Here is a 25,241-nt window from a genome sequence, read left to right as displayed (position 1 = left end):
TGATCTTTAATATAATTGCAATGTTGCAGTGATATGTCCAAAAACTTTATTTTATACTTTGCTTAAAATTTAATCTAAACACAAATACAACTATAAGGCCACACCAAATTGATATTTCGTTCCGCGGATTTACCGCTCCTATTTTTTTTGAAAATGTTAAAAAAAAAAATATTATTTTTGTGCGCTCGCACCTCCATTTTGATCGCCAAGCAGATTTCTTTCAGGTAATAATTTATTGAAAGGCTAAAAATAATCAAGTATAATTTTTCTACGCTAGTTTTTGTAAAGGGAAGTTACTGATGCGTAGTGTTTTTATACTGTATATCGATCGGTTTAGCATGGGTTTCAATAAATTCAATCAAAATGGCGGCTTCCGGTATAAACAATGTGGCTCGAAGTTTGGAAATTAAATCTTATTTTTGATAATAAATATATTTTGAGCAAGCTTGAAGTCATTGTTGATCGTCTCATGCACTAAAGGATCATTATTTAAAGCAATCATTATGCAATAGAGCATGTGTATCTGAGACTGGTAGCGATTATATTGCGTAATTAGTGACTCGTTTTGAATGGAAATCGGACAGGTCAACTTAACTAAAACATGAGTCATTGTTTGGTCCAAATTGATGTATCAAGCTCATTTTTTTATCAAATTTTGACCAAACAACACTTTTGAACAAATATCTGTTCACAAATAGCAATATTAACACTGGTCTGGATATACCTCAACATAAGTAAGCCTAAATTTATCACCTTATATTTTGTTTTTATTTGCAGCATAATCCGAGATTGTAATGCACTTGTCAATTGTAACCATTGCCCCGCCCACCCCTCGCCCTTGTTCCGTGGGTATAACGGGAACAGCAGAGGCAATGGGCTTTGTTTTTACCTTTAAGGTGGCCCCGCAGTGCCTAGTGAATGTGGATTAGTCTTCATATTGCAAATAGGTATTCGGGGCTGCGGGGCCATTTGGCAGGGATTTTATCAGCAGTGTGTCCCTGCAGGCGGGTATTTTACCCGGGTTTTGAGAGACCGGAAGTCAATGTCCCAGCTATAACGGACATGGCTGGTGCATAAAAATAACCAAAATAAAGTACTCTGAAAAATACCCTTGTTCTATTTGTTTGAATAAGCACATGTCATTGCATTTCCTGTGATAATAAAAACAAAATTTAGTCTATGTTATAATATATGGAGTCTGACGTTTGATGATGCCTGTGTAAGTGATCATTTTTTACAAATCCAAAATCAATCCTAAGTTATGTCTAAATACAGTTGCATATGATGTTAAACTGATTCAGGTAGATTTATATAAGTCGTTTCAAACTTTTTACTAAAAGCAGGGTTAATTAATATTATGAATGATCGTCAGATTAAAGTACGTTTTAATTATATAAGACATTAGATTAATCCATATATGGTAATGTTTGTACTAAACACGGATGAATAAATAGTATGTATTCCGACATTTTCCAAATGTCCATTAGAGGTTCAGTTCAACATGGCATTAAAATGGGTTTAAGGCAATTATTTTGAACAATCTTTCTTATCTATATTGAATATAAGGAAACATATATTTTTCGCTCTTCGCTCGCTTCGGTTTTTATGAAAACTGACAAAATTTCATTTTTTTTCGCTTGCTCGCTCCATTTGTTTGGGCAAAAATCCGAGGAACTAAACATTAATTTGGCGTGGCCTAAAGCTTTGCGTGGAGCAAAATTCGAGGTGGCATTTATCACATCATACCTAGAGTTGACCAGCATGAATTTGTATTGCACATTAACGTGTAGCGTGATACAATACCTAATGTTCGATTAAGTGAACTTTATGTCGCAAAGAAGAAACTAAAAGATCTAAAATGTTACGGACTTTTTGGTATTTGTAGTCTAAAATGCTGACTTCCACACTATTTTAGAAAAAATTGTTATCATAGATACTCAACGGGAAAAAAATGAATGACATTGAAAAGAAGATGTATATTTTTATACCATTCCATCCATAGGCTGGTGGCATACATGTGGAGGAAAACAATACCAGTAAAACACTATCATTAGTTTTTGTTTTGCAATTGTGCAACACTAGTGCGGTATTAGAGTTAGTAAAACCAGTATGACCCAAATGCCAAGCCTGGTAGCATGCAAGTAGGTCTTGAAAAAGTAATTATCAAAATTTCATTTGAGGTTTCGGTCTTATAAACAAGTTCTCGCGATATACCGAGATTTATCGTTATACTGGCTGACGAAGTTCATACCTTAATCTTCTTTATAGATTGAAACTGTCCTGTCATAGCAAAAAGACTTACATTGTTTAAAGCTGGTATCATATGGTACCTTCAGTTAAAATATGATGAACCTTTTGATCAAAATTATACCGTATTTCGTCTTTATGGTTTTTAAAAAGTTAATGCAAAAGTTATATTTTACAATAACATTTTCCAGCGTCAAGCTCAATCTGTTTTGAGTTCATGATTGCGTTTAAAAAAATAATTTAATGATAATCGGGCTTGAAAAGTAAGTCGCCAAAAACGTTATAAACTATACGATGATAAATTGCAACATGCATTGTGTCATATTTGTAGTTTTATTTTAAGCCATCGCTTTTACTTTTCACCATAATACTTGAAATAATATTTTTCCACGATGTAACAAATTTAATTGTTGTCAATTTTTATATGAAAATCTACAAAAACAAGCACAGTAGTGGAACGTTAAAACATATTCCCCATTTAATGACTCAGGGTCAAGGTTAAAGACATAGAACACGAAAACAATCACAAACCAGAAACATGGAGCAGCAGTACAAAACTCCAGAAACAACACACATATGATGATTATACAAACCACAAGGGGTTTATCAAGGATTGTTAGGTACCGCTCAAGAACGGTCAGTAGAATGTTAATTTACTGGGGGTTTAAACTAGTTTGTGTGCAGAACCACACTTTTATCCCAACACTCCCGAAAAAAGTAAATTCGTGATTTTTTTATCAAAGTGTGCATTAACTTGAGGAAACTTAATCATGAAATAAATAATAACCCTCCCCCCAAGTATTTCTATGATAAGGGGTCCCGACTCTTTCTTCAGACGAAGAAATACAATTCAGAGAACCAAATGTAGATAATTGTTTGAAACTGTAAAAAATGCACACAGTCTGCCTTAGCAAATACAATGTTTAAAACTGTTTGATCATAGAGTTTCATAATGAGAAGCATCATTGTACTAAATCTTGGAACATACAAAGCAAACAGTATAAACAATACAATAATTATGTATTTGCTAAAATCTTCTTCCAAAAATTATTTCCCTAAGCAAAATTAAAAAAAAAGTTCTTAGAAAATCAAACACGCTTTCTTATGAATGAATCATCGATTATTAATTAAACCATGAAAAAATGTCATTTTATGTCTCCGATACTTTTAATAAGACTCCAAAATTGTCCTCTTGCGAATTTAATTGGGGTAATGTCTAAATTTCTCTTACTCTTTATGTAAAAGTTTATTCTTTGCATTACTTTTACTTAAATTGATCTCGCTCCTGATTGTATTTACTGAGAAGATTGTATTATTTTTTGCCTGTGTGTAAATAAGCTTTATATTAATGAATGCTTCTTTTTCGAGAAGGCGGTGCCTTAATTTATGTTTTCGTTCCAGTATTTGGTGGTGATAATAATTACTTTCGAGATATTTTTTGTCGATACTTCTATCTTTATGTTTGTATGTAATTTGTGCAGTTGTCCAATCCATATTATACCAATGTGTTTCATTCGTAGCTTATGATTACCATTAAAATGAGATACCATATGCAGCATGAACTTTTTATATACGTGTTGTTGTTTCTACTATAAACTTGCTGTTGCAATTTACAGGGGCATTTGTATGAACAATGAAGAAACCGAGCAACTGTTGCTACCAATAGTAGAACCGTTAGCTGAATCATACCTGGTCGTCTTTCAGAGAGCATCTGAATGCTTACGAGAGTTCTTTGGTCTGCGCGACTTCTACAGGTAGATATAAAATATAGCAATATAACTCATGAATGCTCTGATCCGAAGTTTTTTAACCATAGAAAGTAGATCGGCAAAATTTGTTTTTTTTATTGTATCAAAGGGATATGCAGGAAAAACGTTTTCAATTGAAAACCGAGCACTTTGTTATCTACGTCGTATGAATAATGTCGTCCGTCCGACCGTCTTGGAAGATTGGTTAGTCACTGACGACCAGATATTAAATGACACTTGATCAACATATTTGTGTCCATAAAAGTAGTCATTCGATTCTTGATCAAGTGGGGTTAAAATGTAGGTGAAAGATCATTATAACACTCTAGACGCCACAGTCGACACGATCAGACTTTGTTTTGACTTTTTCTATCTAGGTCAAATAAGAGTATTTTCAATAATGAGTCAATACAAGGAAGCAAGGTAAAAAAGTAATATCATCAAACATGCTGAAATGTTGCAAACCCTACGTCAACTGCGATATCAAGTTGTGACAGGTCAAAATTTAGTTCACTTTTCCAAGTATAACAAACCCCTAGTTTATATAATGCAGTCCAGTATTGTGGCTCAAATCGGCCAATACTAATGTCTTTATAAGCGTTTGTCAAACCGTATTCACATCATGGATACTTCATGTACTGCCCCAAATCAATGGAATTTGGTCAGTGTTTATTCCGTTATTATCTAGAACTTATTTGGTAATGGTGCATTTGTTGTCAAAATAGTAGATCAATAGGTCAAATTCAATATTTTCTGAAATAAAGCACACTAGTGTTCACAATATGGTACCAAATTCTATAGACTGATTCATTTTCATACAAAACAATGCTATTAAATCAAGTATTTGTGAACTTTCAAGCAGCAATAAAGAATATTATCGAACGTTTGTAGATGTTAAATGCGTTACATAAAATGCAACAATCTATTTTTTTTAGGACTACCTTAAACGTACACGTACGTAATAATCAAAACATGGTCCATCATAGCCTATCCGGCTGAAGCTACCGATAACATAATTGGTACAATGAAGACGTTTTGCATCAATATCTTTGTATTATTTTAAGACGTTGTTTACTATTTTTTACTTTTAATACATACATAAAACATATCCTTATTGCAGTCTCATTAAAATGGTAAACAGTTTTGTGGAAAAGACAAAGAAAAGACCAACATGGCCTCAACTGTTGTACTGCATAAAGCGTAATTTCGGTGGATTGGACAGATTTGATCCAGTCGAACCATTCCAAAAAAGGATTGCACATGTTACTTTCATTTCTTACCATAAGGTATGTATGTGGGCTCCCATTGGTTTGAACATCACATCCAAACAAGTTGAATGTTTTGAGTACAGACGTATTGATATAAGTTTAAAGATACACTGTGTTGTAAAAATCACAATGAATAACTAGCCGTGTGCAGTTCGAGTTTGTTACAGTCTCATTAAGGGAAAGGACTTGAATCAGGATTTCCCTAATAACATGTTTAATGGACTCTCCACGAATTACAGTAAAGTTTATTGTATTTTATTTATGTGAATTATTTGTATGCTTTTAAAATGTTCAAGCTTTTGTGTTCATATAATTCTATATTAGGCATAAGGGTCATGATGGAATATCTGAAACTGAATACAGTATTTATCAAAAACCAGACTCAAATAATGAACTTGAGGTTTTCGACTTTGGACTGCATTTATAACGCGATTCATTTTGCGCGTGTGCATATTAAAATGGTGAATGTCACCAGGAATAAAATGACAATACTGTATTGAGACAAACAAATTTATCAATTAGTCCTGATGTAATGGGTTTGCTGGGGCATTGCTTGTTTTGCCTACTATAAGTATTTTTCTAAGATTATCTAATTTAAATTTATACTTCAAAGTTCCAATTTTATTATTCCATTTTTCATAAAATTTTTTGTTTATTCCCTTATGTGCTTTAACGAAAATCATTTTTAACACAGAAATTCAGAACTGATGGAAAAGCTGTACAAAAATAACACGAAAATGACATCTTTTTTAAACGCAAATATTGATTTTATTATACTAATTTCACTTATTGTTTAAAATAAACAGATGATTATATTCATTGGCATTTGCCTGGGCTTTTTGATTAATTTATCACTTAAGTTAAATTTTCTACCCATAATACACTGAAAAGTACAGGGACTACATCATGTTTCTTATGGGACAGAAACGATAATTTGCTTATATAATTTCATTCACAAGTTTTGTTCTCTGATATGACGTTATTATATCTTTGATTGATCGGGGTTGAAAACTAGAAACACTTAACTTGGTCGAGACAATAACTTTATTGACATTTGAATAGGAAATCAGTATAAAATGAACTGGCTCTTCCCTGTTATTTGTACCTTGTATTTTACTACAGGTGAACGTTGAATTTATCATCGTTGTTTTCGATTTCAGTGTGTTATTATTTAATCAACAGCGTGTAACATATCCAGTTTTTTATAGCAAAGTATTACACATTTTGTTTAAAAATGTGATATCCATCAACAGTTAGTTCCCTTTCAAGATAAACATTTAAGCCGTTCAATATCCACACTTGATAATGCATCCAGGAGAAATAATCATAATGCATTTAACAATTATATTTAGTAAAGCACTGAATTAATCAATTGTTTGTTTTTAAAGGATGAGAGTGGCGAGGAAGTTGACAATACAGCGGCTGGTTTGATAAGAGCTTGCCTGTTTGGAGACGAACGCGTCAAAGTGTAAACCTTAACGATTTCTATTTATTTTATATTCATTTGTTTCGTTGTTTAAACGATTTTTGTTATATGTATGCCTTCTTCCTGTGCTTTGTCCATGCATTGAGATTAGTAATTTCCTTTATATGTATTTTAACAACCAAACCATCGGTATGTAAATGGAAGGCATTGTCCACTAGTAACAGTATCCTGATCTATAACTGTAACAACATATTTTAATGCGCTGAAATAAGAAAAATGAGTTGATAGTGAGATTTTGATCGGCGAATTATAATTATAAATTGATGCTTTGCTGCGTTTTTGTTTCTCATCGTTCGTTTATTTTTTTACAGAGACAGTAGATATCTTCTGCTGTTGACTGAAAACTTTGGAGCTTTGACAATAATTCAACAGCAGTTGTTCTCAGACAAAACGGGCAAAGAACGTCCTGAAATCATATTTGGAAGTAGTTTCAAAAGTGACCAAAAGTATACACAGGTACGTATATGAAATGGAATTAGCATTGCGATTACAACATACACACACACACACATTGACAGTATTTGATATTTTCTTGAATTAGCTGACTATGGATTGTAGAATATTTTGCATGCAGGATCACCTTGTCAATACACCAAGAAGCGGTAAAAATAAGAGCTGTTTCAATACGCATTCTGTAGAGACGTACACACCTATACATCGAAACGGCACATGTGTCTTTTAAGGGCAGACTGTGTATACACAATCAGATACTTTTCGATAAATGATTTCTTTCACTTACGTTATCATACCTGTAATCAATGATCGCGTTTCAAGACATAGCATCTTTATAACTACGGCAATATGCGAAAAACTTCATATAAGACGCAGCTCATAGCTTAACCATTTCTTCTTTCATGGATGATCGGTTTGCTTCACCTCTAACAGCTTTTGTTTTTAAATAAAAGGTCACTTTAATTGTTTAAAAATACTTCTTCGATGGATTACATATACCATGCGTCTTGTGTCAACCACGCAAGTGCGCCTATGCATCAATCTCGATGAGCATCTGTTTTCGAAATTATTTACAATGCATCTTGTCGGAGTGTGGAACCTGAAGACATGTACCACTTCTTCTTACAATGCTTACTTAACAACATGAAATGATACTTAACTCTTGAAATTCATCCTTCAATTTGCACTTTAGCTACTAACTTTAAACTGTCTTACCCATCATTCATCACATCAACATGATCTGACCTTGAGCACTTTAAAAATGACTGTGGCCTTGATCCGTCACACTTCCCTATTTTTATCTCTTGATTTAATCAATTCAGTAAGTATCAACATTTTCCTTCACAAAATACAGTACATTCGAAAGAACCTAAATGAAGTGCAGAAGCCAGGGCTTGTATATTTTTCCAAGTTCTTCTGTCTAACTCTGTAATATCTTATTGCCCTTTTCTCATGTCCAGAAGCACAATACAAACTACAGGGACAAGCACAGTAGTCAAAAATGTAGCAAAGAATTAATATAGTTCTTCATTTGTATTTGTTTGATTATGCAAAATGTTTCTTTATTTGCTGCACGTGAACTATTTATTATTGTTTTAAATATATACTTTTAAAACCAAACACACTCCAGTGATATCAATTGTAAATTTAGTGGCGAATATAGAAGCGGGAGACATAAACAATTGTATACGTGTCATTTCAAAGCTAAATTAAAGTTATCAGAGGTTTTAACTGTTGTGCCTACCACTTCCCCCCAATAATGAATTTCTGTTTCCGCCCTTGAAATCGAAGCCATTGTGTTGTTAGTAAAGTTAAACTTAACTGTATAGGTATGTCGGAACATCAACAAAATAAAGGTTTGCATGGAAACGGGGAAAACGGTTATTCTACTGAACCTAGAGAACCTCTATGAGAGTCTTTACGACGCACTTAACCAGTACTACGTTCGCTTCGGCGGAGAACGTTTCGTAGACATTGGACTAGGAACACACAGAGTTAAATGCCCCGTGCATATTAAGTTTAGGTAATTATTGATTAAAATACTTTAATTATTTTGATACCAGTGAAAAATTATAAAAGAAATGGATTTGCTACAAAAATTTCAAATGCAGCTGTACTTTATTCCTGAGTTACTGTTTAATAGAGATAATATTTTCTTCTGCTTTCAGACTGATAGTTGTTGCTGAAACTAAAACGGTTTACAAAACATTTCCCATTCCATTAATCAATCGTCTGGAGAAACATTTTCTCAGCTACAACACAATGCTGACAGACAAACAGAGAAAAATAGTTGTTCAATTAAATGATTGGGCAAGGGATTTTGTCACTGAAGACAGACAGTCAAAAGGAAAAATGTAGGTCTACAATGATTTCTTTACTAATAATGGATTGAACGATTAAGCGTAAATTAAGTTTCAGTTAAAAGTTGTTGTTTAGCTGTATATTAAGTGCGTTTAGTAGGCTGGCCTTATATCATCACAATATTTGATTCCGATATTTATGCTTAATGGGATTTATTTCACATCAGTAACAGAAACAAGATATTAGTGCAGACATAAAACATTATTGCCATGAGTGTTTTAATGTTTATTTTCTTTTAAAATTCTCGATTTGACAATTTGTTGACTGGCTAAACGTATCTGGCTTTAAATTGAATTGAACAACTAGATTTTTTATTAAAACCATTTTCATATGCCTATGTTTGCCTTAAAATTTCTGGAATTAAAGTGAAAATGCATGCGAACCGTAAAACGTTTATTTTTTTTATTTTGTGTCTCTCAGACCAGAAAAAAAGAATCTAGGTGACGTCTTCATAGGATTTCATCCCGATACATGCTCTGCTATTACATTGGATCTGTGTGGGAGGTTCCAACACGAGCAAGAATATCAGGTAGTATGGTGGCTTAGATCTGCCATCTCCTTATGGACGGCATTTTAATATGTATTGGAGATTTTTACAAGTGAAATATAACCTTTTGTGCTGTTATAGTGTTACATCGGTATATAGGTAGAGTGCATCATTTTTCGAAGGATCAAGAAGCTAATTAATTACTCATTGAATTACTCATTTCATCTTAGTCTTATTTATTAAAAAATGATCTTTAAACTGGTTTATGCGTTTTTATTACAAAACATTTTACATCTTAAGTAATACCGAGCTCTTTTGGACTATACCCTATAAGGCTCTGTCTTTTTCGGTTGAAAATTAAATTATAGTGTTATATAAAAAACAGCAAAGAAACAAATGTATTAAAAAAACACTATAAAACAAAAAGCGATTCGATCTCGTAATCATAACTGTCCGACAACTATCGAACAAGGCATATTCTGCCTTTTCAAAGTACACCATTAGTTTTCACAATGAACTATCACATCAATCATATCTACTAGTGATATACCCAAAATATAGAATACTCTTGAATACAAAACTATATTCACGGCTGAATGCGTTATATCGGACTCTACACATATTAATTTTAGGCTGTTAAGTTTCAGACAAATGTCTCATTCTCTTTATTATTACAGTTGAACATCATTTTGAAATTCCAAGTCTAAAAGCAATAGCTCTTAGCTTTAACATCAAATATTTCTCAATATTTTTGAAAGCACCAAAGTTATGTAAAACGATTGTGAATTGCTGTATATATTCTAGTGGCTTCAGCTATATATCAAGTATCACATACATATCCGAAAAGTTTAATCTTTAAATGCTTTATGTGATAGAACTTGTTTATACATTATTGTATATATTGATTGATATGGTTTTGATAGCTTTTGGAGCGTGGAAAGAGGATTTTGCTCTGGTGTGCCATACCAGAGAGTCTTGTGCGTAGACCTGAGATTGAGGTCGAAGTCTACAATATTGAACAACAGCACGAGAGCCTGGAAGATTACTTAGAAATCAATGTGAAAAAAGGAAATGATGCCCCTCTGCTGGCACAGGTAATGGTTTGCTTTACGATTTTATTTTTGTAGCTTTTATAGGGAACGTCATGCAAAGTTCGTGCGATTACTTTTTCAAAACATCAATGGATGGTTTGCATAAATTAAACAACTTTCGTCATATTAACAACAAATGGTCAAAGCATTGTCTGGAAAGTTTCAATTTCTTTGTTAAATATATCACAAAAATAGTTGAACGGAAAATTTTCAAGAAAAACTATTATGGAGAGACTCGAAAAACTCGACGTAGAAACACATACAATATCACACACGTGTGACGTTCAGTGCATAATATAACTGAAAGATGTCAATAGTCAGGTAAATCAAATTTGAACATATTTCGATAAATTATTCCATACCGTGAATAACTTTGAGTATTAGAACTCGACCCTGGCCGAATTTTCGAGTTTATGTCCGACAATGAGTATACAAGTTAAATAGCAAGTAGGGATTATTTTTACAGTTTTGAAACTACGAGTCTTCAAAATATTCCACTGACGTCAAAATAAAATCACTTCTTTTAGGTTTCAGCTACAATAACCGATGCTTTCATCGATTCTTAGTTAACCGCTATAAACTCCCCACCCAAGTACGTCTTGTGAAATAGTTTACGGATATCGGCGTCGCGTTTCACTGAGTAAAGTGCGCCTATTTTTAATTTAAAAAAACAACAAAACTTTTCATTTGAATTTTAATTTTTTGAAATATATTATTTCAAGATTTTATTTCAAATCGCCTGATATCAAGAAAAGAGTACCTTACCGACTTCGATATATTTGCACAATATTAAATGATCTAACCCCTGTTTATTATTCAATACGTATTATATTAAATCGTTTAACATGGCATTAATCGAAATAGTGTTTATGTTGATTAAATTAAGACGGGCGCTAAATAACCAGATTAAAATTTTTAACATATGACTTAAATTTTGCGGCTATTTTTATTAGAGGCTTTCTAAATGATTAAGCAATCCCATTTTCTGAAAAATAACAACTTTAAACTACACATCACCAACGTTTCAACTCATTGGAATATGCTGATAAGGGCCTTGTTTTTATCTATTCAGCTTCAGTTAAAACACCACAACAAACAGTCTATTACTTTTTCAATTACCAAAATTTGATTAGTATTAGCAGAGATATGCAGAAATAATGTTCTTAGCAAAAACAGTAAATACAGCTTGTGACGTACAATTCACTTTTCATTTTCCAATGGGGTCCAAATGAAATGTGACACCGGCGTTAACATAGAACACACTTGCATATTAAGCATTGCGTATTGTGTTTGATACTTTTTTGTTCTGTTGACGTTTTATTAGTATGATTCAATCAAAACTGCGCTGAATATAAATGAACAAGAACAATCATGGTTTCAAAACTGTTTCGAATATTAAAAATGTAAAATCCGTTCCCAAACCTGAATATGCTGTTTTACTTGTATTCAAATGTTCAATCATTTACATTAAAATTTGCGCAGGCTCGCGTTCCACCTTAAGGTATGGAAAAGTATACTGCGTGTTCTTTAATTTTGACAAATAAAAACTACTAAACTTGAAAACTTGCGATAGAGCATGGCAAAAAGAAAATCGCTTTTCCATTTTGAATTTAGTTATATATTTTTTAATGGAAATTGACAATTTCTATTTTTCAATATACACTTGGCCGAGAACCTTTACCGACAGCAAACGTACTAAAATACTATATGTGTATTTTATATTTAGTGCTGTTACAAACCACCGTCGTTTTGTATAATTCAACATGTATGCCCTGTTAGAAACCTATTTTTCTAAGACAACATATCAGACGAACATTCCTTTGATTAAACTGGCGCGTATGAATAAACGATATTTTTCTAATATGTTTTCGATTCAAATTCTTTGAAACATTTTTTTAACATGACGCTGTATACGCTTTATCGTTTAGGCAAGTATACCAGAGCTTCCCCAATGCAAAGTTTCTTAAATTATCAATTACTGACGAAGGTACACGGACATGCGATGACAGGTCTAAAAAGCTAATATTTTAAAACGTGTCTTTGTACAATTGTAACTAAATCACATTATATACGATCATTCGTAATAAATAATGTCTAGTTAATAAACGGTTACGTAATGAATAACGCACGCGTATTCCTCTTAAAAATGAATATATGTGTATAACGTTTTTGTAATATGATTCAGTGTTGTTTGTTTTGGTTTAAACAATATTTATTTCAATATAATATTTACGATTAGTTTGGTTCTACAAATTTGAGCATAATCCAAATTAACAAAGACCAAATACGTAATGCATTGAAACAGAAAAACATGTAAATTATGCACAAAACAATAGTGTACACAGAATTGAGAACAAAGCCTTGAGGCTTATACTATGTCTCTCTTCTATTGTTTTTTTGACAAACATATCATAAACATTGAAAATGAAGTCACTTATTCGCAACGGTGTTCGGAATAATTAGTGAGTATTTCCACTCTTAATTTCAACTGTTTTATGACTTTGAATATTTGACTTATATAAATATATGAATATTACTTTTTAAACTTCTAAAACATTCATTTTATTAAAACTAACATCACTGTTGGATATATTTAAGATAACAACACATTCAAAGCTACTTGCTGGTGTACACAAACCACTTCTTAGTAGCTCAAGTGGAATTCCTATAGAGAATATTCTTTTGCTCGAATCTCTTCCTGCATTTGACACCGAACAGCAATTTTCGTCCAGGATTAAGTAAGTTATATTAATATCAAGTTTTATTTGTTCAATAAATGGTTGTTAGACAATTATTTATGTAATAGTGAGATGACAGGAATGAAAATCTTAAAAATTAAGTATGCGCGTAGTAAGCGTTACGAACGGGGATTTTTATTCAGGTCATCTAACTGACATATAATACAACTCAGGGAGTATGTATCGGATAAGTGGCAGTGAGAGGACTTTTTAAACACCCGCGGAAGTTGTAATTTTTAAAGATTAAGCCTATTATTTAATAATCTACATTTTCATTGGCTGTAAATGTAGGTAGCATTTTTTAGAAACGAATATACTATATATTACGTTTTAAATATCGTTTTGACAGTGCATTGGAAATTTTAAATATATATATCGATTGATACATCTCGATTTTACAATTTTGCACTGCAATCGTATTGGACGATATTCAATGGTATTGATTGATATTTTGATAAAAGACCACACATCAATGATGGTTGCAATATAATTTTCAAACAAGGATGGAATGAATTTGACATATTCCTATTCCTTTAAACGTTTTTGATATATTTCCATCATTATAAGGTTTTCGCTTATATTTTTATGTTTCCATTTATAGACAACATATGGTACAGAACGTGGATGGAAATCAGGGTATGATAGTTATACAGTGTGACTCAGGTGATCAGAATGAAACATTGATCGCAAGTGCACGGTACTGTATTCTTGCTGCCATGAAATCAATGACAAACGTACATGTCGTATTTATTGTTCAGTTGCCAAGAAAAAGTGGTGGATGCTTCGGTGGTTTCCAGGTAGTTAACAAAATTCCGCACTACATGTAGAAACAAACATAATCTATAATATAAATGTATCCATTTTTAGATCTAAAACCTTAATTACTTTTAATAGCTCTTGTTCTCTGTTTATAGGCAAATCGACCAATCGCTGATTTACTACTCGGTAGTTTGGCGTATTGTCAACCAGTTTATATATTTGAAATTTGAATACATTATACTTAATAACTGTTCGGTCTCTTAATTGAAACTGTTACATAGTAAAATCGCATTTTGATCACGTCAGTAAGAGTCATGATGTCTTACATCTGATATTCAAGAAGTGTGTTCCATCGCTCTTTCAGAGTGGGATTTGGCATTCTGCTCACATTGACGAACTTTACTGTGAAGAGCAAACCAACTTGTATTTGCGAGAAATGCAAGGGAAAACTCTGAGCGAAATATTCCGAATAGGACTCGGACGATCTACCACTCTAGCATCTGTTGAAAGAACGATTCCAGTGGAAAAGATAAGACAGATTTTGATTGCCTGTGTCCACTCATCATTGTCAGTCGTAAAAGATGTAACTGGAAATCGAGAAACGGAAAGACTAGATATCGTGCTGAAATGCCTGCGTCGAAATGAAATATGTGGTCAAGGTATTGTTATTTTGACCGAGAGATCTTATTAATAAGAAATACTGACAAAACACATGTGTTTGCATGAAACACACACTACTATCACCAATTCCTGACAATAATTTAACGTAAGTTCCGTCTTTCGCTATATACCTGCTAGGTTTCTTAATGATCAAATTAACGCATTTCGTCATTTTGTTTTTTGTTTTCTGTTTCAGAACGATATATATTTGTTGACGGGCTTATTGGCATTGTATCAAAACGCCTGAAATATTTAGAGAGAGATCCAATCAAGGCTAAAAGATGGACAACATATGATTCTGCACAAACGAAATCAATTTCTAAGGCAGGAACATTTCGGTAAGTGACATAGACTATTTTGTCGCTAATTTACATACATTGAACATTGATTTATAAGCAAGATTAACCATATTCTTAATTCAACCTTAGCAAATTTGCCAGGGAAAGAAGCTCGCACATTCAGTTCAAACATACAATTCTCAACTTGTTTTACCATTTGAGTACAGTTTGAATCCTTGTAAAACTTTTGCATTAAACGCAAGTGTAGTCGTCGAAAGTACTAATACTATCATGAATTCACACTAAATAATAGGTTTTTAAAATAATATCCAGTCATCCATTTGCTGGCAAGATAATCTGATGTAAAACAGGGTTGTACTGAATGATGCTGGCTTCATTGTTGGAAATTTTAAAGTTATATATGGTGTATGAATCGTTACATTGAGTGTTGATAGGTTATGTTAATTTACAACTACATTTACGCTTGTAAACGAAGGATGCTTGAAGCACAAACAGGATGGCCTCGCTCACCCGGTTAATTGTCTACCATTAGTCAAATATCTTGTAGTACCCGACCTAATATACTACCGTGTAATATAGTTTCAACCATATTATTGAAACCAATAACGCAAATCTATATTATTAGTAACATTCAATCACACTACGAATCGCTCTGTACTAACAGTTGATATTTTATAATATAACCGTATAGCGACGGTCTGCCGAAGGAAAGAAACATATCATTTAAGTGAACTCTAGTGTTGTTAACGGTATGATTTAAACATGATTTAGAATTTAGAATTAGGATTTTTTATACTGGTAAATGGACAACTAGCCTTACCTCTACGTGACTTAAAATGACGATTGGCAAATAAAATGTATAATATGAGAATTTATATGTTTGTTAATTAAATTGTATTTGTTGATTTAAGCCGGGCCTGTTTGCAAACATTAATGGAAAAGGTGTCGCCAATAGTTGCACATAGTATTGCTTTTCTTGATACTGACAAGCAATTAGACCTGCTGTATGACGGAGAAGACTGGAAGCAAATGCTTTGGTTAAGAGTGCTGAATACAGCAGATGCACTCAACATACAGGTATATACTATATACTATCTGGTATAATGAAAGATAAATATATACATTCTCTTTGATTGCGGTATCCTATTTTAGGTAAACAATTAAATATGCATGCTCATAATGTCTGGTGTAACTTAGAGATTTTATAATATTAATATCGAAATGAAATAGTAGCAAAATTCTTTTTCATGAATAATAAAAATGTCGGCAAAAGATTGTTTACTACTTCAGTTTGACACAAGCTCCCAAAGTCAAGAAATCTTTGTAAACAGCTCTGGAAAGGAACACTCGTTTGGAGGATTGTTTCCCTTTTCTTGGGTCATTAGCCGAAAGCTTAATGAATTATTAGATCAGCCTTTACCAACAGCCGATGACACCAACAGTAAGACAACTCAGACTTCTTGCGTTTATGTTGAGTACATAAAGTTAAGGAAATCCTAATATCTGATTTAAACAGTAATATAATATGCATTTATGAAATGTACTCAAATAAAGCAATGATATGTTAAAGATAATTATTTTTTTTGTTAATTATTAAAATATACAAGTTATTTTATTTCAGTCACGTCTCCAAGATACATCATCACAACAATTTCAAACGTTTTTGCCGCAGATCCACTAGGAAATGTGATAGGCAGAATGGAAGTTTCACAGAATCTTTTCAAAGACGTCATGGCTGCATATGTTCATGATTGCGCTCACATTAAATACAATGCAGAGAAAGATTCAGAAATGAATGTAAATTACGATATTCACATGTATCATATAAAGAATAGTGGGCTAGTTATCCTTACTAGATTGTCATACAGTCGAAACTCGTTGGCTCGATATCTCATGGCTCGATATCCTCGTTGGCTCGAACCTGATTAAAAGGACCGATTTTTTTTACTCTTTGTTCATATAAAATTCGATCGGATGGCTCGATATCTTGAGGGTCGATATTTCTCCAAGCTCGATGAAGCCAAGCAAACAGTCATTTTCGCGGTCCTAAGATGACAAAAAAAATATATATATATTTTATAAGTATCGAATAAGTCATGCTACGAACCTCACGATTTTAATTATCGTCAATAAATACTTTTCGCTTCTCTTGCAGAGACGCGTAGCCAATAACAAACGACGTCAACAATTATTTTTGTAACGAATAAAAAATAACATTCTGTAAGCAATCCCGCTTGGCTCGATATTCTCGAGGCTCGAAGTATTTTGGCCGGTCCCTAGGATATCGAGCCATTGAGTTTCGACTGTAATAAGGACTTCTTTCTGAACGATATTTCCATGGCTTTTTATGATTTCAATTAAATATTTGCTTTAGAGTTGTATATGTATTGAAAAGTTGTATGTGCGAAGTACATATAAAATGATAAATCTCCTTTCTGTAGATTGTGTGTGAGTGTATTGAGGAAAAGGCCTGTCAACTCGTCTCGAAAACTGGGAACAAGGGACTCATTACAGAAGTTCTGATTAGCGTTCATCTTGCGCTGCGGGAAATCGACGAACATCTTGCAAACTTTAGATCCATCAATGCGCTTTGGCCGAAATGCGGCTCATTTTTGCAGAGTTTCAAGCAGGATAAAACGTTTTCCAAATCAGCGGACGGTTACGTAAGTGTTATAAATAAAATATATACATGAACACGATTGACAATGCAAGAAATTTAGGATATATACTGTCCCAAGGTAGTAATCGCATTATTCATCGTTGAAGCTATTTTGATGCATGTTTGGTCTGTTTGTGATGTTTTTACGTGTGTATTTATGTTTGTACGTTTGAGTCAATTTTGCAGTGTCTTTTGAGATTTTGCCATGGGCCTATAAACACGGTTTATATTTGTCTATTTAGTTTAATTGAAGTGTACATAAACGTGTTAACAAGTATAACGGACCGAAAATCATTTTAAAACTTTCAAAATATTTTCTTAAGAAAGCACCAGGAATCATTAATATTTATTTCAGCTTATACCTTTATAATTCGGAGGAAAGCTTAAATAAAACACTTCAATACAGAGTAATTTGGATATTGTACGTTTCAGCTGTTGCATGCTTTGCATGGCCTGATCGATACACTGAAACCATCGGTTGCTGATATTTCAAACAAGGAAGCAATGTGGCTAACAAGCGTACATCAAGCCCGCCCAGTTGTTGAAATGACGTTCAGCCACATTTACAAAACAATTCAACTAGATATCCAAGAAAACACAGACTTGTTACGAAACTCAAGGTATAATTTGCAATACGTTTACACTCGTGACCTCTAATGGTAAAGGTCAATGCCAAAACTGATATTTTAAATAACAGTGAAAAGACGTCGTCCGTAGTCCAAATTTAAAAAAAAAAAAATCAACAACAACAACAACAACAATGCATACTGTCTGCGTTATTTAAAAGTTTAAAGCAGGTTATCTTTATTAAGGATTGTTGGGATAAGAGTGAGGTTTGTGCACATAAACTGGTTTAAACCCCCAGTCAATTTACATTTTATTGACCGTTCCAAGGCGGTAACAATTCTTGATATTTAAACTTTTTGCTACTGAGCTTGTGTCTGTATCTTTTTGCATACATATTGATGACTAGAAATGTGAACGGAAAATTCTTGTCTGAACAAGTTCATTGACATCTCTAGTGGTTTGTCACAAGAAAGCAATCGAAAATCATCTGGTCCGAACCACTGACCGATTTTCTATATAGATTATTATGTTTAATCAAATATTGTTCATTGGATTGTTTCCTTTCATTTTGTGTTTTTGAAGTTGTTCAATTTAAACATAACGTTTTGACATGACAACCAAAAGGAAAAAAAAAACACTTTGAAAGACTCCTTCACATGTTTGCTTTGAGCTATATCATTGCAATTTTGACACTGCAGTAATAATATTTTCATTCTGATGATCTTGTCTCTGACCTTTGGACCTTTTTAAAGGCACAAAAATCCCTGCCCTGGTAGGGAGGATTTTGTCGGTGTGTTTATCATTTAAACAAACTATAACTCACTGAAGTAATATTTCAAGCTTCAGGAATAGGAACTCTGCCACTTCTTTTTGTTTACAATCCGCAGTACATGACCCCAGAAAATCCTTCCCGGATTTTCAAATCTTTGACAGTTAATATAGATGTTTTTTCAAAGTACTGTATGAAAATTTCCCTGCCATTTCATTTGAAATGTTCAAATTACCTAGTACATTGTGTACTTAAAAAAGTTTTTAGGGTAAATTATTGGTTCTTTCACGATTTGGAAAAGGGGCTCACATAAGTAAAACATGTTAAAAACTACCTTGAAAACCTTCCCCAGCCCCATCTAGAAGCTTAAGTAGTCAAGTTGGGGAATTAAGAATTTTGAACCATGTGAACAATCTTGCAAAGTTTTGGAAGACAGTGACCGAGACATATTTTGCATTCCTTCTAAATTTTGATGCTAAAGCATTTAAATGTGGACGATGTATACGGCAAGACTTTGACAACAAAAAAGTTGATGCCATTGTGTTTTCAGTTCTGCTTATTGATTGTTTTAATACGACGTGGTTCAATTCACTTTACCTGTCTCACCTTACAAATATTGACTATTCTTTTACGAAAGAATCTGTTTCTCAAATAGTTAATGATAACGACACGTTCTTTTTCTAATTAAATGAAATTACAATCGTGGTAAACACGCATTTAGATTGCCACTACAACTGACAGTATGGTTAAGGTGACTACTTGAAATAAATACTAGGAAGTAGAGAATTACTCAAACTGGCGCTAACGGGCGAGGTCATTATTGCATTTTTGACTGTCAATAAACAGGTTCAATCAAACTTTTATTTCAAATCATAGTCTTTTTTTTCTATTTTAACCCAAAATAGAAACATTTCGAAACGTTTATAGCTGTCAATTGTTATCTTAGTTTCTGATTATCATTAGTGCTATTATTTGTTCTATCATTATTAATATTATTTTTTTTTCTAGAGAAACGTGGTGCCGAATTAGTATACTGAAGTTGTTTGTCGAGTGCGTTTGTTTTAACACCGATGATGCCATTGTCAGTTGGAAACAGGGCGCGGTTCTTTGGAAGGTCATTTCATTTATATATTGACATTGACACAAACTTTCGATCCTGTCAAACTTCATTGATATGAGAAACCGTTTAACTGTTCTGTTAGTGTTTGTTGTATAAATATACCTATACGGAGAATGTTTATTACAGACACTTGAAAAAATCTCAACCGTCAAGGACGAAAAAGCCCTCAAAAGTATCGAAGCATGGTTGAAATTGTGCTGCGACATGGCCAAGGCAAAGTATTTTGAGTAAGCATATATTAAGAAATTATATTGATTATACGCTATAATGTACAATGCAATGATACTCCAAGGATAAATTTAAATCATATTGTATTGCACTGCTGTTTTTAAGATTCTTAATTAATTATTTTTTTACATAACATAATAGAACAGAAGCTTGAATTTAGCTTACAATTTGAGTTTTATTTAGTTAGTTGTTCTACCAGGTACATGTATTGTTTAATGATTTGATAGTAGTTGAACATATTTAGGGCTTATCTTTTATAAAAAAATATCATGCGAAGGTCCACGTCATGATTTAAAAGTTGATAAACACATGACGCAAATGTTATAGAAAATACGTTAAACTATAATAATATTTCAATTGTTTTACAGTAGTGTATATTAATTTATATATAAGTTACAAGGTTTGATTGGTCGGTTCTAAATTAAGTTAATTTACACAAAACTCCACAAACCGCACAGTACATAATCATATACTTTATAAAATAAACTAGGTATGTTTATCAAGAATTGTTAGCTACCGCCTTGGAACGGTCAGTAAACCCGAAACAAGACTTAATATAAATGATGAATGACGATTTGAAAATACAAAGTCACCCTTAAAAATTATGAAGCAGTTTATCGTTAAGGTAAAAATACTAGAGGTTAAATTTGTGTGTTTGCTGATATTTGCCATTCGATATGGCTGTACATATAAATTATAAGAATTCTTACATTAATATTTTCAACTTACAACTTGTCCTGAACATAGCATGTTCATACGTGTACAGTTGATGAATTATATGAAAAGGATGGCTATTGTAATCTGACTTAATTACGAGTTAAAGGTAAATGTTTGAAACTATGTTTAAATAAGTTAATAACAAATGCTTGTTTACTTTAGATAAGTATATTCGTTCGAGTCCGTACTATCGCAAACATATTGGATATAACGTGCTATCTACTAACAAGATAGTTTTAAAAAGCGGAAAGGAGTTAAATCATCAGTCATTCTAAATCACCTAAACACGACAATAAGTTCATATAGATTATTGTTTTGAAATGTTTATTGTTGGTAAAAGATATTTAATGGCTTTTTTTTATCTGCTCATAGTGGTACTGTCATGTGTTTATCTTCTAACGCTATTATCCATGTTCTTGCAATATAAACATTGAGGATGTGCAATTATTATTTTTTCTAACCTAAAAACAATTTTGGCTCATCAGTGCTTCCCCTTGGTTGTGTAATACTCAAACAATCATATGTCTCATACCACAGCGGACACAAGTAACTGATATTGTAAATGTATTTCAAAATATTGCATAGTACTCGTTATAATGACTTTCTACCATTTGGCATTTTCAATAAGTTTTAAATAAACGTTTGTTTAGTTAAAAGTTTTCTTTTTCAGTAAAGGTAACTGCTGCTGTAAGTGCGAACGAAAGATTAAAGAACCACCAGTGGAGTTTCCATGCAAACATTTACTGTGTGATGAATGTTATGAAACAAAGTTCTTGCTCTTGGAGCAAAGAACGTGTTTAGGCTGCAGGGAGGTTGTACAAAATGAATGGCAACCAGATAAATCAGCAGAAAATTGGTAAACATTTGTCCTTACTTTATGTCATTAAAATGCTTGTTGTATCTCATTACGGGGCTCGTCCCTGCAGTTTTGTTGTCTTAATACTCACACGTTTGTGACTTGGATATTATTGACAAAGTAAAACGTTCATACTCCAGACTTAGTTTTCGATTGATGAAAAAACCACATCCAGGCAAAATTTATAGATTCAAAGTTTGATATCAATTTTCCCCTACACCAGGAAAAATAAATATTGGGTATGCTGTTTAAACCAAACGTAGATTTTAAAATGTTTCTGTATAGTTTTTAGATTGTTTAATATGAAAATGAGAAACGTGTATTGCAACTGTGGTAGTTATTCCATGTTTTGTGTATTTTATTTAATAAGCATCCGTGTATTGTCATTGCTGTAAAATTAAACAAAATATCATGTTTCATCACAGCGTCTGTCTCGACATGACATTCAAGTTTGTCAACTTGTCAAGGTATTTATTTCTTAGACATGTATATTACATGTAGGTGAACACGAGAAGGTATTTTGATTTGTGCTTTTAAATTATTTTTAAGGACTGCAAAGATTAAGTTCAACAGATATCAGCAATGTTGTAACGCGTTTTACATGGGACTGGTGTCACAAATCTGCTTTGATGATCAGGGTCCTCCGTCAGATGAAGTCATCGACAGGTTGTTGTCATACACGTTTTCAACCTCGGACGATAAGAAACACTTCACAAGGGATATTACTATTTTTGATACAGGTGTTGACCCAAATCCAGTTTTCCGGACCTACTTGCTGCAGATGTTGATTAGATCCAGGTGAATAATATATAATACATCTGTATATAACACTGGAAATTGAGAATTTATAAATATTTTGGAAGCGAAACGGGCATAGTCATGTAGCTGGCATCTAATCTATTAATTATAATGACGGTCTGCCACGAATACAATCCAGGCAACACGACCAAAACCTGGTAGCTAGGTGAAAAGTTAAAATGTACAATGTCTATAAGGATTTATTAGCAGTCTGAGAAAAACAAGTGGTTGAATTTTAAACAAAAGCTTATGCTTGTAAATATCGTCTTTTAAATGGAAAACTAAAATGATCTCGTCCTTCATCGTACAAAAACTAGCATTCTTGCGCTTTGTTTTCTATTTTGGTTTCGTTTTAATTTGTATATATATTTAAACGTTTACACAAACATCAATTGATTGGCTATATCTATAACATTTGCTATAAAAATGTGTTCATTTTGGCGTATTTTGGTGAATATTCTTAATAAATCTTCAATCTTTTTCAAAGTTTATTTTTATTTCCACTACTAAACGTTGTGTTTCAAACTGTATGTACTTTACTATTACATTGGTTTCGAGGCCATATTAAAAATTCAACGCTTATTCATACTGACATACATGTACATAGCTGAAAAGAAGCTATATAGATGTTTAATGCATAACATGTGTTTCATTTATTATATATATATATTCTTATTTTTTAAAGTTATAAATAAATATAATATTTACATTTGTTTATTTCCATAATAATGATCACGGTCATTATATTTTGTTCTTTGTAATATATGCATATATCATATTTAAATAAATTACCGTTCTTTTTATCTTTACTGAACGTTTTTGGTTTCAGCTGTGGAACATTTTACAGGCTATCAAATAAGTTCTTTGATAAAGCAAAGGCATGCATTCAGAAATCGGACGGCTGGAATGAAAGTCTTGTCGAAATATTCAGTCTTGTGTGCCAGTGCATTGAGGTATACATAACCTATGTACCCATTTTAAAATGAAGCCACAATGTTTCTGAGTAATTATATTGCCGGATTTGAAGGGGAGAAACGACATCCAAACAATCCTTTCTTCGCAACAATGGCATATGCAGATCATCGCATTTACACTCAAGTTTTCTTTTTTACAGGACGAGCTGTACCAAAACACACGCACGGAGAACATTTTGCAGTCGTGCTTTAAGGCTCTTGATCTAGCACAGGGAATGTTTGAAGCAGATGCTGCTTCCATAATAGCGAAACTTATCGCGGTAGCAAATATGAAATTTCTACTGAAACACATCACTGTTGTTCTTGCAACAAGTTGTCGGACTCGGGAGGGCAATCCTGTTGATGAAGGTGAAGCAAACCTGCTACGGATGACAAGGCACATGTTAAAGAGACCTGAAGCGGTTCTTCCAAGGTAACTGATTAACAGATATTTTATTTGTCAGGCAGGAGCGTTCTCCTGACATTCTTTTAAACATTTGATCGAAACGATAAACAATGTTACCATGTAGGTAATCAGGATATCGTATTTAATATGGTATTATTTTCCAACTTTTATCTTCTATAATTGACTTTATCTGTTTTTCAAAATTATTTTTATATTTATTTCACCGACAGATGAGTTACAGCGTATGTTAAACACGGGAATAAAGTAAACAGCAGAAGAAAAATAGTGTGCATTTTATGCCGATATAGGTTAAAACACCGACATCAAAACTTTTTTTTTCGTTTATCCACGTTAGGATTTTTCAGATTAATGCCTTTTCCCAGCTTTTCCATTTGCCAAGCTATGTATTATTGCTAAGTAATGTATTAAGTGCAGCACAAGCATCAAGTCATAACAGGCATTAAGTCAGATAAATACAAAACCGCAAAGATTAATTGCACTGTGCAACACGTCATTTAACATATGTCGAAGTTCCTTATATTTTAGTTTTCTAGACATTTTTCGACTGTATCCTTGAAGTAGGTTTTGCCAAGCTCAGAACAAGATGTAAGCCCAAAATTGAACTATGGTACTATATTAACTGACATGATAAATTCTACTTTCTACACTGAAAACAATTTCACATTTCCAGTGTTTTAAATTCCAGCTCAACCGAGTGTTACTTTACCTTCTATTAGTTTCTAAGAAATCCCGACAAAAATGAGGAAAAAACGAAGTATAATGCGAGACGACTTATAAGCCATAACACAATGATATATAACGGGATGTGTATATTTTACATCACTGTTTATAAGTGTTTCAAAGTGCAATAGGTTTCCCTGATCAGTTAAAGAAATTTCCATTAATTGACACTAACATGCAATATCCATTACATTCACAAAAATCACTAAATATGTATATATTTATTTTTTTCAAATTAGGAATACTTTTGCTCTTTGAAAGATGTATATTTCTGAAAATCTGATAATAACCGATTTTCAAATATAGCGTGAGCACGTGCAGTATTATCACA

The 25,241-nt window shown here is 32.7% G+C and overlaps 1 protein-coding gene across 1 annotated transcript in view; it reads left to right on the top strand.

Moving 5' to 3' along the window:
• LOC128237958 (E3 ubiquitin-protein ligase rnf213-alpha-like) overlaps positions 1-24,200 on the top strand; it is a 60,372-nt gene extending 36,172 nt beyond the window's left edge. The window contains exons 32-50 of the mRNA XM_052953533.1: positions 3,864-4,001; positions 5,116-5,281; positions 6,652-6,731; positions 7,061-7,205; positions 8,531-8,724; positions 8,870-9,055; positions 9,483-9,591; positions 10,473-10,643; positions 13,239-13,378; positions 13,980-14,175; positions 14,502-14,796; positions 14,994-15,135; positions 16,008-16,173; positions 17,538-17,759; positions 18,188-18,375; positions 21,827-22,012; positions 22,562-22,810; positions 23,640-23,763; positions 23,925-24,200. Coding sequence (XP_052809493.1) covers positions 3,864-4,001; positions 5,116-5,281; positions 6,652-6,731; positions 7,061-7,205; positions 8,531-8,724; positions 8,870-9,055; positions 9,483-9,591; positions 10,473-10,643; positions 13,239-13,378; positions 13,980-14,175; positions 14,502-14,796; positions 14,994-15,135; positions 16,008-16,173; positions 17,538-17,759; positions 18,188-18,375; positions 21,827-22,012; positions 22,562-22,810; positions 23,640-23,763; positions 23,925-24,200 — 3,373 coding nt within the window. The remainder of the gene's footprint in view (positions 1-3,863; positions 4,002-5,115; positions 5,282-6,651; positions 6,732-7,060; positions 7,206-8,530; positions 8,725-8,869; positions 9,056-9,482; positions 9,592-10,472; positions 10,644-13,238; positions 13,379-13,979; positions 14,176-14,501; positions 14,797-14,993; positions 15,136-16,007; positions 16,174-17,537; positions 17,760-18,187; positions 18,376-21,826; positions 22,013-22,561; positions 22,811-23,639; positions 23,764-23,924) is intronic.
• The last annotated feature ends 1,041 nt before the right edge of the window (positions 24,201-25,241 follow it).

Source organism: Mya arenaria, chromosome 6 (assembly GCF_026914265.1).
Source record: "Mya arenaria isolate MELC-2E11 chromosome 6, ASM2691426v1".
Classification (NCBI taxonomy): Eukaryota; Metazoa; Mollusca; class Bivalvia; order Myida; family Myidae; genus Mya; species Mya arenaria.
The sequence above is the reverse complement of the archived record's forward strand: the minus strand, read 5'-3'. Positions and strand labels throughout refer to the sequence as shown.